Source organism: Caretta caretta, chromosome 3 (genome assembly GCF_965140235.1).
Source record: "Caretta caretta isolate rCarCar2 chromosome 3, rCarCar1.hap1, whole genome shotgun sequence".
Classification (NCBI taxonomy): Eukaryota; Metazoa; Chordata; order Testudines; family Cheloniidae; genus Caretta; species Caretta caretta.
Window position 1 is genome coordinate 80,879,669 of NC_134208.1, and position 15,918 is coordinate 80,895,586.

General features: G+C 39.5%; 2 protein-coding genes across 5 annotated transcripts in view; both read right to left on the bottom strand.

The window, feature by feature from the left end:
- The window catches only part of LOC142071475 (uncharacterized), a 366,622-nt gene that overhangs the window by 269,093 nt on the left and 81,611 nt on the right, over positions 1-15,918 (bottom strand). The window lies entirely within an intron of this gene.
- HACE1 (HECT domain and ankyrin repeat containing E3 ubiquitin protein ligase 1) overlaps positions 1-15,918 on the bottom strand; it is a 92,207-nt gene that overhangs the window by 56,625 nt on the left and 19,664 nt on the right. For 3 of the 4 annotated variants that reach the window (XM_048844917.2, XM_048844920.2, XM_048844921.2), the window contains 4 exons: positions 13,552-13,648; positions 9,916-10,017; positions 6,882-6,988; positions 269-515 (listed from right to left, as the gene is read on the bottom strand). In XM_048844917.2, the coding sequence (XP_048700874.1) occupies positions 269-515; positions 6,882-6,988; positions 9,916-10,017; positions 13,552-13,648 (553 nt within the window). The remainder of the gene's footprint in view (positions 1-268; positions 516-6,881; positions 6,989-9,915; positions 10,018-13,551; positions 13,649-15,918) is intronic. The other variant, XM_048844918.2, reaches the window with a different exon arrangement.

The following is a 15,918-nucleotide window of genomic DNA, read 5'->3' on the forward strand; positions in this document are numbered from 1 at the left end:
TTTCTTAACATTACAGCATTGAGATTACAAGCTATACTACTAAACCTAAAACAGAAATTAAAAACTAAGATCTACCATTACAAACACAGAGTGATAATAAGACATTTTAAATGTTTTAAAATGACATGAGATTATTAGTAGGAGAAATTAAGAAGAGAAAAAGAAAAGGTAAGTTGTAGGTCAATAAAAAAATGTAAAAAATTGATTACACAAAACGTAAAGAGGTGGGCCTAGCTTAAAAACAGATATGGGTATCAACCAAACTTACTTCCTGTTCATGAGATGTCTGATTAATGAATGCATGCTTTGTGAAATTCATCTCTTTAACGTCTATCTTCCTAACAACGTCATATACTTTTCTGACCTTGAACACCTGACTTCTTGGAGTTTTATTTCCATTGTAGCCCATGTCATTTCCATTATTGGGAGAGGATGGGCCTATGCGAAAGACATGACAAAATATCCTCACGATCCTTAAGAGACTCTTCATTTGAGCTTCATAGTTACTTGACAAGCTGGGGGGAAAAAAATTGAAGTATTTTTCCGTAAATTAAATGATTCAGTATATAAAGGGGTAAACACAACCCAACACTTCGGGATTTAACAGTTCTCCAACACACATGGCTAACAAATGATGGACCTATTTCCCATCCCAAAAGGACAAGGAACACATGCTGTAATTTTTATTGATTTCTAACCATATTTAAATTCCAGATATTTTGCAATAATAGCTAAATAAAAATAGCAAATACAAACTTTTAGGGTATATTTTGTTAGTGTTTGTATATACCTACACCATTTCTGAAGCATGGTAAGAGATAACATCTACAACAGTAAGGTCTTAACACACCACTAATCATAAACCAAGTTGACTCAGAAGAAAATGTTTTCTCCAAGTGAAATTATCTTTCAGCCTACTACTAGAACTGTGCCAGCCAAAGAGACTGTGCTAAAGTCCAGTATTAGCAAAATACTTGTGCTGAATACATCAAATTAGACCAATCTGCTTATGGGCCAGGATGATAGAAATCACACTGCTTCCACAAAAAAAAAGTTGTGATGAACAGCATGCTAGCTATTATTAATAATACTCAAAAAAGTCACTAAATAGATAAAAAGTTTAATACCTGTGTGACTACTTTGGCCAGAACTTCAACTGTAGACCAGTATCCCTGCACCATCAGTGTAATTATTAATATATAATCTAGATATCAGTGAATTCATTCAACACCACAGACTCAATCATGTTCAGATTGCTTTCTGTTAACAAGTTGTACAACCAAGCTTCAAGAATTTTTCAAGCCTGGTAAAAAGGATGCTTGTCCTCTATGAAAAATCTGAAGACACCATAACAGTTTTAAACAACTTCAAGGAGTTAAACTTAGCATTCAACATATTAAAATACAGGTGTTGACTGCCAACTCTGACTTTAAATACAATAAATCAGTGGTTCTCAACCAAGGGTCTAGGGCGAAGCAGGTTTCAGGGAGTCCGCCAAGCAGGGTCGACATTACACTTGCTAGGGCCCAGGGCAGAAAGCCAATGCCCCACCACATGGGGCTGAAGCTCATGGCCCTGAGCCCTGCCAATGAGCCCTGAGCAACTTAGCTTCATGGGGGCCCAAGCAACTGCCCTGCTTGCTACCCCCAACACTGGCCCTGGCTTTTATATGCAGAAAAACAGTTGTGGCACAAGTGGGCCATGGAATTTTTTTCGCATGTTGGGGAGGGCCTCAGAAAGAAAAAGGTTGACAACCCCTGCAATAAATTATACCCTCTAATTTTTGAGATGCATGTGGTGACATAGCTATAAAAAGCCATATACCTACTATCTTGAAGGGTATTGTGATAGTGCCCTGACTAGGTTACTGAACCAGTGAATATTAATGTTATAGCATAGGTTGTTCCAATCTATGCAGCATACCAAATAACAATCATGCCCCAACAGTATTATAATATTCCTTAAAGAAGATTTGTCAGTGAGGAAGCAGCCTAGATCTGCTGCAATGGCCTATACATAGTATATAAACACTTGGTATTAAAATGTCGTATTAGCCAGTTTTCAGTATTTCTTAAAACATGGTTTGCCTGTCCGTCGCAGAAGGTAGTATAACCATTTTTAAATAATAACCTAAACCAGACCAAACCACATATAAAATTGGATCAAGCAACATTAGAGTGCCAACAGCATATGAAGCACTGTACTAAACAAAGCACTTCTTCTGATTTTGATTGGGTCTGAAAGAGTTCATCCTCTAAAAAAGGAAACAAAGAAGGGGGGAAACTACATTTTTTTTAAAAAAGACTGCCTTTTTTAAATAAAAGGTACTACTAAAATATTTGAGTATTTAAATTAACACCTTTTCGGAAAAGTGATATGTTGAGTTCACATCTTTCCTGCTGTTGTTTGATCTTTGACCAGGGAGCTTTTTTGTAAGCCAGGATTAACAAAAAACAGTATTACAATGTGACAGAAAAGGCTGCATTTTCCCTGGTTAAATTTTAAAAAAGGAAAAAGAAAAACAAAATGTACAGGTTCAAAATCGTGGTCACCTAAGGCCTTGGTCATAGCCACACATTTATCATTTTGGAGATTCTTATCTAGCCACCACCAAAGTTTCTGAACACAAGATTTTTTAATTTAGATATGAGACAAACTTAATCCATCCATGTGGATCAGCTTAACAGCAATGCTTTCCACATTAGAATTTGGTTCCAATCTTTTGCTTCCCAGGCTGAGAATGCTTCATAAGTATATGACCAGCCCAAAAGAAGAAATAAGCTAACATTTTCCCTAAACTAGTATTAATTAATCCTGGATTGAGTTCCATCCAGTCCTCTTCTGCAAATAGTATCCCACCACATCTGCTATATATGTTTCAGAAAAGCTATACTAGACATGCTGAGTATTAAAAAGAGATACTACTTGCATTGCTCCACCTGCAAAACTAGCTTCCCTTAGTTACAAAGGTTAACTATACTAGCATCAGCACGCATTGTCTAGGTACTCATGACCCCCAACACTAATACCTGACTACCTCATAATTTATTTGAAACACTTTCGTGCGTGGAGAGGTATTATGCCCATTTTACATATGGGGAACTGAGGCACAGAGATTCAACTGTGACCTTGGGCAAATCACCTAAAGCCTGTGGCAGGGAACTAAACCCAGGATCTCTCAAGTACCATTTCTTCACCTGCACGATGCTGGTAACAAAATAACCGCTATAAAACCTTGCTGAAGTATAGAGATGGCTTGCAATGTAGGAAGTGGGAATAACCAACAAAGTTTTTTTGAAAATCTGAAAGTATTTTGTCAAATTTTTTCATTATACCCCTTGAGATATAAAATATTAAGATTTTTTTTGAAACTACTCCACATGGCATATACAAAAATGTCACTCCATTTCTGTTAGCTGACTCCTATAGGTTGCTTTCATGTTTCAGCAGGATTATGTGCCGTTTGTGACACTACCATCTTACACGGTGGTACATTTGTTGTGACTCCATGAATTTAGAGACCTAAAACAATGCATTGCAAAAATGTATACATTTAATCTGGTGTTCAACTCAAAAGTCTACAGGTCTTTTAAAACAAGAACAAAAAAAACAAAAAAAAACAAAAAGTGAGCTTATCTTTGTATGCAATACATAAAATTAAAATGGCATTAAACCAATACATTTTAATGTTGTTTAACTTGCGATGAATTAATATATTTTTTAAATATACCTTTAACGTTTTTCTAGTGAAGTAGATCCATGTCAAAAGGAGAAGGCAACAAATGAGTTTGTGGAAGAATCTGAAGTTCTAGACATAGTAGGAAGCTCTGACCTGCTACCTACAAATTGGATCCATACTCGACAATGCTGGTAAAACAAATTTAGTTGGGAGTGGAAGGGGACCTATTTGATCCCCTGTTGATTGAAAGGACAAGCTGCCAACTTCCCTCAAACTGTTCATGAGCATTGCCCAAATAAGTCCTTTCCTTTCCTTGATACAGAGAATCTATCCAATTAATACCCTCTCTCTAAATCACTCCTTTTCCAGAAAGGTTTCAAGAAGGTTTTAATGAGGCAATTCCACTCTGGAGTTATCTTATTTCAGTTAGCCCTTTCAGAGAAAGTCTCACTCACTTCTCTAGCAAGGGACAAGAGAGTCTGTGCCAATCCATTACTACTGAAAGCAATGAAATCTGGTAAACTTTCCTGTAAAAAGTAAGAGGTGTTTTATGCCAACAACAAGATTGCGTGAAGTAACAAAGAAGGTCAGTGCAAGACAGAGTTAGCAAGTAGCTTACAAGGTCTGAGGTAAAACCTATATCCCACCACACACTGTACAGCAACGAAAGATGTAGAACACCAGAGGAAGAAAGGACTTAGGTGGAGAAAGGTGCAGAAAAGATATTGCCAATGGCAGGAGCTGCTTCTCGGAAGTGCTCCTAATAGCAAATTCAAAGAAAGAACCAGCTTCTTCTGGGTGTCAGCAGACATATCCAGAGGCAAGATCCTACCAGGACATTTTAGTAGGCTTGCAAAGAAAAATCTTCTTTAAATGGAGTTCTCTAACGTACAGGGAGCCAGCATAATAATTTGACACTAGAGAAGTGAGTACACTTGTATGCAAGACTACTGACATCCACTTTCTGCACATTAGTCTGAAGAATGGGGACATAAGATACTTATACGGGTGTTATTAAAGGAGCGAGAGGAGGTGAGGGAATGGATGAGGATGGCAACAAACGAAGTTGAGGCAGTGGCATAATAGCCATACAGGATCAGACATGAGGCCCATGTAGACCAAGATCCAGCCTGCAATAGCAACATGATTCAGATGCTTCAGAGGAATACTTAAGACAATGCTGTCAAACAGCAGAAGCCTGATCTGTGGAGTAGCTAGATGCGAGAAGAGAATTCAACTTAAGGAAAATGCTAGTGTTAGACAGCAGAAGCAAAATGAAGCATGGGAGATAGGAGTACCTTGTATGTGAGGATACTCTTGCCTTGCAGAAGCACCTATGTTAGGGAAACATTTAGCTGAAGGAACATGAAGCAACAAGTTATAGCTAAACTGTATCAAAATGGTAGACATGGCCTGTAACGTTACACCCAATATTCTTCATAGAAATATTGTTATGATATGAATATAGCATAACAAAGATATGTTTTATGCAAGAGGAGTCATGTGAGATTAATGGATAGGTTATGATTTACTGAATGTGATTATCCAGTGCATATGCAGGTATCATTTCTGTACCTAAAGTTAGGAATATGGACTATGTAACTATTACAACTGGGTGTTTTTGGAAGACACCCACCATACAACAGGCCATCACATTTGATGGTCCATTAGGCAGAAACAACAAGACTGAAGATACTAATCTCTCTCCTTCCTGAGAAGCATCCTGGGACGTAGCTGTGACGCTACCAGGCCAGGTGGCCTTGTCACTTGATACTAAACATTATCTTGGACTTGTAACTTTCCACTAAAAGAAGGGGGGTGAGGGGGTCTGTCAAGTTGGAAAACAAAAAGAGTCCAGCCTTATGTAAATATTATTGAAGGGTGGGGAGGAGGGCAAATGGGACTCTACTCCATTGCCTGCCTGCCCAAGAAGAAAGACAGCTAAGAGACACCTGAAGGGATGGCAAGGGGGGAGTCCAGACTGAGACCGTGGTCCAGTCTGAAAAGAGGTATAACTGGAACTCTAAGCTCCAGAAACTTTGCAACCTGCCTAAAACAACATTTAGAGTAAGAAATTACATTTTGTTACCTGTTTCTTGAGTGTATTAAGCTTAGCTTGCGTATTTTGTTTTATTTGCTTTGTTCTGTTTATCTCTTATACTCACTTAAAATCCGCCTTTTAGGGTTAATAAATTTGTTTTGTTTATTATTAAACTCAGCTTGTGCAATTTCTAACTGGGAGGGACAGGGGGGCAAGAAGTTGTGCATCTCTCTCTTCACATTGAGGTAGAGGGTGAATTTTTATGAGTTTGCATTGTACAGATCCTTGTATACAATGCAAGACAGTATTATTTTGGGGTTATTTCCGAAAAGGGGTGTACACGTGAGTGCTTGGTGAATCCTCTCACACAGAGCTGACTTCGGTCTGTGTCTGCAGCTGGATGTGGCCCTACGTGTGTGTGTGGAGCCCAGAGAGCTGAATTCAGCAAAACAGAGAGAGGGAATCCAGGCTAGTGGAGCAGGAGGCGGGGCTTAATACATCAGATGGCATCCCAAAGGGGATCTAACCCATCACACAGTCATTAAGGATTCTAAAGACACATGGTTGAGTATTATCAACATAGGTACATAAAAATCTTAAAATTAAAAAGGTACAAATGAGATGACTAGGGAATAGGCAGCAGGAAAGGGCCAGGAGATGATGTGTCTTTCACAGCTCGGCAGACAGCTTGTTGAATTTGGATGATCTTGACACACCAAACAAAACACATTAGCCCATAATAAACCCATCCTAAAGATCTACTTACCTTAAATCTCAAAGAATGACTATGGACCCCATTCTTTGCAGCTTACTACCTGCCCTTTCAAGTGAAAAGAGGTGGCAGAAAACTCCACTAGATCCTAGATCCGTCATTACAGAGCCCCCAAAATCATAATGCCTACCTGATCTCCACTTAAAAAAAAATGCACTGTTTCTTTTAAAGAGCCTTTTAAAGAAATTCGTTTAAAATGCAAAATGAAAGCCCCACTAGGATGGTCTTTCTTCAAATGTTTCTACCAAGTATGACTGATATTTGTCTTCATGCCAGTCGGACAAGAAATCAAATGAAAATAAATATTCTGTTCTTGATATAACAAGTGGAACTAAGTATCTTTAAGCATATTTTTCATTACTAACCTACTTGCATATTTTGACACTTACCTAAGTAGTTTGTGACCATTTGTTGTAGCAACTTCAGCAAGGCTTGTTAGGATCTTAAGGTACTGGCTTTCACTCTGCTGGGATAAGTGTTCTAGAACTTGCCGTAACTGGATATGGTAAAATAAAGTAGATAACATGTTCTATTACAGATTAATCCAAAATAGAACATATAGCTAGGTGAGGCAGGAAACCCATAGAAACAGTAATATGTATGTGCCCAACCATTTCATAATTAGCACCTAATACTCAAAAAGATCTTTTAAACTGAAAATTTATTCAAAAATTTATTTTAGAAGTTGGTTTTTGTATTATAGGACTTGAGAATATAGCATGAATAAATGCTCTGAAAGTACTAATAAAAAAATCATCATTATGCAAAGTGTCTTTTTTTTTTGGTATGAAAATCCATCAAGTACATTTTAGAATTTATGAACATGTAAGAAGGCAAATTCAAGATTAGCACAAGCTTCATCACTCTGCCGATATGACTAAGTTTCTTGATTTGTTCCTTTGCTGCCCTATAATGTTACATTGATAGCCTGGCTGATCCCTAACTTTCACTACCTCCATTCTTATTCAAATAGTGATGAGCTCCAAAGTCCAAATTGTGCTAACCACCAGTTCTTTAAATTCATTCTCTCCTCTTCCTTGCTAAACAACTTTACTTCTCCCAAGCAGACTTATCTTGCCAACAACCAGAATCTCTTCTCTACCTTCAGTTCCTCCTTTCACCCCTCATCTGCACCCTTCACTGTCCAGGACCTTGAAAGTTTTCCCAGTCACAAAAATTCTCTAACTCTTCTATCTGTGCTCTTCACTACATCCTTTCATGCCTGCTGTCATCCCTTGTTACTTTTCCTATTCCCTTCTCTTCATGCATATTTTTGCATCCATCCCCCCAAAAAAAACCTGTTCCTCAAACAAACTAAAAAAACCTTCAGCCCTGCTGAGCTCACTTTCAACCCCCTTCTTTTCATACACACCCCAGCTGCAGCTTCTTGCCTTAATGCACACCAGGGAATTTCTGGTAACCATTCAAACGAACAGTGGGTCAGGCCTACCCTCCCGCAGGGAGTCTTTGGCACACTACAGTCTTCCGTCAGTTTCCAGTCCTAGCCAGCTTTCTTGCATGATGTGGTAGCTGCCAGCCTACTCTCATGCCAAGTCAGCATCCAGTTGAGCTGTGCTTCTTCCTTCCAACTCCTCCTTCCAGCCTGACACCTAGGCTGACTGGGGTCACTGAAGCTTAACAACCCCTTCCTAACGCATATGGGGTTTGTATACCCCATCACAGCTACTTTATTCTCAGGACCCGACTTTGGGGTGGGTTGGGTCACTGACCCTGGCGCCTTGCTGAGAGGGGCACTTTCAAAGCAGGATGTCCTGTCCCTCCTCCCCCTGGCTGCTCTGTGGCCATCTGCAGCTGCTGCTTCTCCTGCCTCTACCTCAGCTTGGAGCTGCCCCGGCCAAGCTGCTCCTGAGAACCTCCTGTCTGCTGTGCAGAGCACAGGTGGACGGCTGATGTTGGGGTGTTCCCATCTTCCCGCCGTGTACCCAATCTCCATTGAGCTGGGGGGGGAGGGGCAGGAGTCTGTGCTGCTACCAATTTCACAACCTGAAGAACATGTCAGTGACTGTGAAATAAGCCCTTCCCAGTGAAATCTGATCTCCCTGAAATTAGCTGGACTGCAGAGGGACAGGACTTGTCTTTCCCCTGCACAGCTGTTACCAGAGGGAGATCAGTCCTACCTCCACAGCACCCTCACTTCTGCGCTACAGCAGCCCCAGAGCTGGGCTGGGGGCTGCCTCCCCCCAGCAGCTCCTACCCATGCTCGGGTGGGCCCGGGCTGGGGGATGCCACGCCCCCCCCCCCCCGCAGCCCCTGTCCAAGCTCAGGGTGCCCTGCCCAGACTTGGGGCTGCCACCCCCCAGAGCTGCTCCTGCCAGGGCTGTAGGCAAACAGGCTCCAGCCGGAACTCGGGGCTCCTGACCCTGCAACTCTTGCCCAGGCTCAGGGTTGCCGACCCCCCACCCATCCCCCTCAGCTCCTGCCCGGGCTCAGGGACTTGGGCTGGGGGCTGCCACCTCTTGCTGCTCCAACTGGAACTAAGGGCTTTCACCCCCCATAGCTCCTGCCTGAGCTCCAGGCTTCCACCCCCTCTGCCTGTGAAATTGACCAAACTGAACTGTGAATTTGGTAGGGCCCTAGTCATGAGTGGGAGCTGCCGGCTGCTGCTGTACTTCAGACTAATGAGTTCTGTGCTTAAAGAGACAGCTCACTGTCTCTCTCTCATACACACACTCTCCCCCCCAACACATACTTGTATTACTGTTGTTGTTACTTCTTGGTACTTCCTCTCAAAATGCACAATGCACATATATTCTCTGTAACTTTATTCTTTCAAAGTTAGTTAAGGATTACAGTACTGTTATTTTACTTTATTGGTCTGCACATTTCATAATTTTATTTCTCTTTTATGTTTAAAATTCTTTGAGTAGTGAGTTCTAAAATGCCTGGCTGGAGTAATTATCATGACTACCTTTATTACCATATTGTGCTTTGTAATTCATTATTTAAAGTGGTACAACCAAATAATAGTATCCTTCTAGAATGTAAATTAGGTTTGTATTCACTTTAGCAGAGCCAGTTTAAAAAATATTAGCTAAACACATAACTTTAGACATGGTGCACATGGAGGTCACTTATTTTTAGTTATATCTGTAAAATAACTTAATTTGTATGAAAATAAATGCAGTTCCAAGTATGGTACTCATAGCAAGGATGGAGTCAAATGCTAGTGAGTCACGTACATGATTGTGATCAGTAAACAAATTCCAAAATAAATTAGGAAAATTCCCATTCTTAATAAAAGAGAAGAATCCTTAATCACATATGTTAAAATTAAATAAATACATTTTAATGGAGTGAAAAACAATGGACTAAAATACAGTAGATAATGGCACTAACAGAGTGTGTTAGAGAAAGTAAGGAGAGAGAGACTGATGTAGACACAGCATAGAAAATATGTATTACCATGTTTTCCCGTAGCTCTTCATTCTGTGTCATTTGAATAATTGCCTGGAAGAGTCTAGGATGATGCTGTATTAAAACTTCACAAGTCTCTCCATACCCACCCTGTAAGACAGCATTTTTAAAGCAAGAAACTATTATAAAACAATTTTAAGAACAAGTGCTATATACATCCTTACAGACAGGCAATCCATCCTCAGGGACCTATACTAAAGAGCAAATGCAAAAGACTCAAAGTCCTCATCTCAAAGTAAAGACTTGAAAGTTAAATAAAAAGTGAGCTTCAGGTGTTGAGTGGATTTTTTGTTAATACAGATAAATGAACATTCATGTGTCAAGCATTAGTAGTCTCAGTTTCTCTTCTCAAGGTAATCAATTTCATCTTTGAAAAACTACAATAACTTTACATTCCAGCAGCCATTTTAACTGATAATTAAGAAGAATGCTGAAAACAACAGAGTTATACATAAATCATATTAGCTCCTGCTTTCACATTTGGTGGGTATTGCTATTCTAGCTTGTTGCACCCAGAAAACTAATTCCCCAAAACATGATTAAGATGCCTTAGTTAAAGATTCCCAAATCCCAAGCTCATGAGACAATTTTTTTTTTATCTTATAGATCCCGGCAATAGGATAATCCCATAAACAATGTATAACTTTTTAAATTAAAATGAACAAGACAAGAAAATTGAAGTATTATGACTAGATATGCACCCAAGACACAAGGTTTAAAAATGAACTTCCCAAAAGCTTCCCAAAATCTGGAGTTCTGAATTGTATCACATCACTAATTTTGTTTCAGGAAATCTACCCTAGATGACTTTTTGGATTTCCCTACCAGTCAACAGCACTTATGCTTCAGTTATATTTAACAGTATTAGAATATTAATATAGGTCTTTATAACACTCAGTTTCCTCAACAGTATCACACCAGCACAATCTTCAAGGTCCTGTGTCACAATCATCTTTACAGACAAAGCTCACTAGCCAGGACTCCTTTAAGCACCAGTAAATGACACTTTAGAAGTCAGCCAAGTATAATCCTCCAGAACTAAGCACTTGCACAAACACACCCCAAGTTCCTGTAAGCCCACAGAGGACAGTACTTCAGGTATCCAACTAGAGTCATGCCAGAATATGCTGACTGATGAAGAAAATATACAAAAGCAAGCAGCTACACATATTAGAGGAATCCCCAGCTTGCATTCCTTTCACAGCTCACTCAGCACAGAACTGAATCCAGGCAGAGTTTAGCTGGCTGACTATTAGAGTCTAAAAACTAGTCTCAGTTCTGCAATCTGATTTCTCAGATGGGGGGGGAGGGGAGGAGGGAAGAGAAGAAGAATATATTCAAAATTAAATGCACCAAAGGATCAGTAACCACTCCCTTCTCATCACAAATGAGTTGAGCTACCAACGCAGAACTATTAAGAGTGAGCAATAAAAATCAGTAGTGATTAGGAAATATAGTTTTGATAACTATATAAGAAAGCCACATGCTAAGGATGGCCTAGTGTGCTATTTAAAAGGATATAAAGTATGAGTGAGTTAAAAAAAAATTGGGTAAGTTCATGGAGGATAGGTGGCTATTAGCCAAGATGGTCAGGGATGCAACCCCAGACTCTGGGTGTCCCTAAGCCTCTGACTGCCAGATGCTGGGACTGGATGGCAGGGGACGGATCATTCAATAATTGTTCTGTTCATTCCTTCCGAAGTGTCTGGCATTTACCACTGTCAGAAGACAGGATACAAGACTAGATGGGCCATCGCCATTTTTATAAAGCCTCTAACTATTCTCTTCAGTACTGTCCTAGAGGCAGCAACATCCTTAATACTCTTTCCTATCTCTAGGATTCCAATGTATCATTTACCCACTTTCTAACTTACACTGTATAGATTCCACCTACTTTTCTGGCAACTAACCAGCTATTTGTTTAATTTTTCTAATTAATGTCAAAATTTTCCACTTACAGAGAATCTTGCATATGCTAAATGGTGTCACATGAGTTCTTCCAGTCTGATCTCATGTTTGATAAACTAAAAGACACTTTACAGGTTAAACCCGATTTGGAATTATACTAAGGTATGTTACTCCCTAAGGTTTTTGTAGAACCAAAAGAAATGCTAGCAAAAACGTAGACCAGGGATTGGCAACCTTTGGCACGCAGCCCGTTAGGGAAAGCCGCTGGTGGGCTGGGATGGTTTGTTTACCTGCAGCGTCTGCAGGTTCAGCCGATCGTAGCTCCCACTGGTTCACTGTGGTTCACCGTCCCAGGCCAACAGGGGCTGCGGGAAGGGCAGCCAGCATATCCCTTGGCCCACACCGCTTCCCACAACCCCTATTGGCCTGGGACAGTGAACTGCTGCCAGTGGGAGCTGCGATCGGCCAAACCTGTAGAAGCTGTAGGTAAACAAGCCATCCCTGCCCACCAGCGGCTTTCCCTGGCCGACAACATGCCAAAGGTTGCCAATCCCTGATGTAGACTGAGGGAAAGCAGCGTACTGGAGCTGAGGGAACTGTGCCCAAAGTGATAGTAATTAAAGCCCGTAGACTTATTAGATACAAAGGTGATTCTAAAAGTGCTACGAATTGAGCAAGATATTTTACAGATTAATCTATTAAACAACTCGTTCAGAATCATCCCTCTTTAAAAGATTCCAGAAGCATGAATAGCACAATTGCTGCCAAACACATGTAGACATTCTTTAACTGTAAGTGACCAGGCATGAATCTGTCTGTGCAGTCTTCAGAAAGTAGAAGGCAATAAGAGAGCTTGCCTAACTTTTAAAGATGACTTGGAAATAGTGTATTTAATATCCTGAATCTTGACCCTTTGTCTTGCCAGACAAAAAGAAACAGGTCACTGGAGTTACAAGATACTCACTAACGTACATTCTATAAAACCTCGTAGACTTCTGACAAAACTAGATTTTGTTTTGCATGGCAGCTGAAAATGTGTAGGAACAGGAAGTCATAACATCCTCATCCTTTTTAAAATAGAGGCCTGGATGTAGAGATTGCAATACCTTTGGAAAAACTGAAGGCTCAGCAGCAAAATCTTCATCTCCTTGAAAAGTTAACATCTGAAGTAATAAGTTACTCTTACGTAGAGGCCTTCGGCTCTTAGCTGTTATAGCAGTTTACACATGAACACCTAAAAGAGAATGTATTACCCCAAGATGATATAATTATGGTCTGAATAAATGTGGCCTTTAAGAAGAGACTAACTGAATGGCTGTCTGTTTACTTCTTTTAAGACCCTAACCTCGTGAGCAGCTATTTTGTGACAGAAGCATCAATCTTCTATATGCCTACCCTAATAAGAAGGTAATCTTGGTTGATCTAGATTATAGCAAGAATATACATTCTTCCTAATTACTCAGGAGAAGAAAAATAAAACATTTTCTAATGGAATTAATAGACAAAAAATAGCATATGTTGTGCTATTCTGAACTAATCCAAGAAGTCAAACCAAAAGAGTCAGGTGGAGCCGCTTCCCTGTAACTCCTCAAAAGAGGTCTCTGACCTCTAGGGATGAAGTCCTTGTTTTCAGATAGCAGAAACAAAGGAGGAGAAAAAAAATCATTCCATATCAATTGTACACAAAACACTGGTTAATGTAAAGCACATGTATACCTGTACACAGAGATCCAGTGGTGTAACTCCATTTTTGTCTGGTAAGTATTTGGCTCCTCTCATCAAAAGGATTTGTGCGGTGTCTCTTTGACCATGGCTGCATGAAACACAGAAGGTTTACCAAAACGTATTTAGCCCCTGAGTGGTACATGTGTCTACATTAAATAGCTAATTAACAGTGCAATAGGTGTTCCTCCCAAACTTTGATTCCCAGCCCAATACAAACTAGAGACCAAATGCATAAAGTTACATTACAGAAATCCATAAGCAGAAGCACAGCATGGAAGATGACACCTCTTCTGGTCCCTCTGACATACTGCTAAGTGGCTGTTCTCCAGCCTGCTTCAAAGGTATATTACAAGCACTGGCCTGGCCTGGAATTTTTTGCCTATTCATGCAGGAACAGTCTGACCACAAGTAGCCCCTAGGCCCATTTGATGGTTCCTGAGTTTAATACAGTGCACAAGGAAAAATATAGGCATTTTTAATGATACTTTTACATTGGAAAAGTGTACTTAGAGAAGATGAGATATTATGATTCTTTCCAGATGCCTAGTAAGCTTTCATCCAATAAATTTTAAATAAAAGAATCACTTACATAATTTGTTTCTAACTAACCATGTTCTTACAATAGACTGTAAGGGTAGGAAAACAGAAGTTATCCGTTATTAAAAAACTCTTGCCAAATACAGCAATGTTAAATATACTATATTTGCATTAGTGGTGTTTGAAAGATAGAACAGACCTATTCTGTCATCTAGTACATCATCCTGACAGTGCAATAACATGGTGTATGCGTGTGGTTTTTTTACAATAAGTTTTTAGTGTCTAATCTAGATAAAAGTATTCAGAGTGATGGGCTTTACTACTTCCCTTGGGAGACTATTTCACAGTCTAATACATCTCATTGTCAAAGCTCTGGGTCAAGGAAACAATATAACTACTTTATGTAACATATAATCAGCTATTTTCTCGCAGCCAGTGGTGGCGCATTAAAGACCAAAAAGCGGTAAGTATGCCACACATCCCATACAGTTGCACTTAAGAAAATTAATTTTCCAAGTAAATTTTAAAGGAGAAAGGAAAAATTAGATATAAGTGCTTCTATAGTCACCAGAATACTATAATAGGATGTTATATTATATTGGTGTTAGCCTTTATAACTGCTCACTTTTTAGGCATATATCATCCATTACAGTAGTTTTTAATTCAGAATGGGTGAAATTCAGTCCTCCAGGAAGACCTGGCACAAAGACTTCTACACCAATCAAGGACTGTCTTTACTCTCTGCAAATGAAGCAGTTGCACAGAAGAGGATTACTTGGTTGACTACTACTCAAAACCAATTGGCCTAAAACCATGCATAAGAGCTTCCATTACTACTCCAGCTACAGAGGCTCTATGCTGCATTCTAATGCCCTAACCCTAGATTTGTTCAGCCCTTAAACATCTCCTACAAAGCCCAAGTAATGTGGCTTTAAGTGTATTACATGAATTTCATTTTGCAAATAATTAGTCTTAACCCCTGTATGCCCTTAAACATAGAAAATATTTAGCAGTCTTATAGGGGATACACACAATATTACAATGCAAATGGAATACAGAATTAGCATTTCAGGGTTCTCCCCTTAAATTTACCTGAACCAGGCAGAATAAACCAGGTTTATTCTCAACCAAGGATTTTTCATTGTTAGAAGTTACCATTGTACCCACCACACACTCCTTTCTTTTCTGAAAGGTTTAAATGCCTCTAATCTGGAGCAACTCAGCTGCTTCTTCTAATATCAATACCAGTCCCTAAATTGAGTGCCAGAAGACATTCAATTAGCTAGCCACTATTTATGCTCTCCTTCCCCTCTCCCCAACTGTCAGCATATGTCTGACCTCCAGCAGACCAGTCTCCCACAATCTAGCTCTTAGCAGGCCAATGGGTTAGCTCATTTCTCACTTTGTTTACATTTATAATTTCACCACAGGTGAACTATTTAACCTGTAATCAAAGCACCAGGATTACAGAATTGTAGATGTGCTAACAAACAGCTGAAAGGATCCAATTAGAATAAGAAGCTATTGGAAATTGAATTAATCAATGTAGAAAACAAAATTTCACTCCAATACAAAGTCTTTAGGACATGGTGTGTATTTCATGACAGATTAGTTTAGATAGCTGATTCACTTTATGTTGGTTAGTTTATAACGGCATGATTTATAAAGGCTTATTTGACCATATTATAGGTTAGCATCCATTACAGCAATGATTCCAAACCATTTCCATTATAATCCACCTTTTTCACATGTTCAATTTGCAACCCCCTGAATTTTTTTTAAATGTACAACTGTTTTAAAAACAGAACTGGAACACAATTA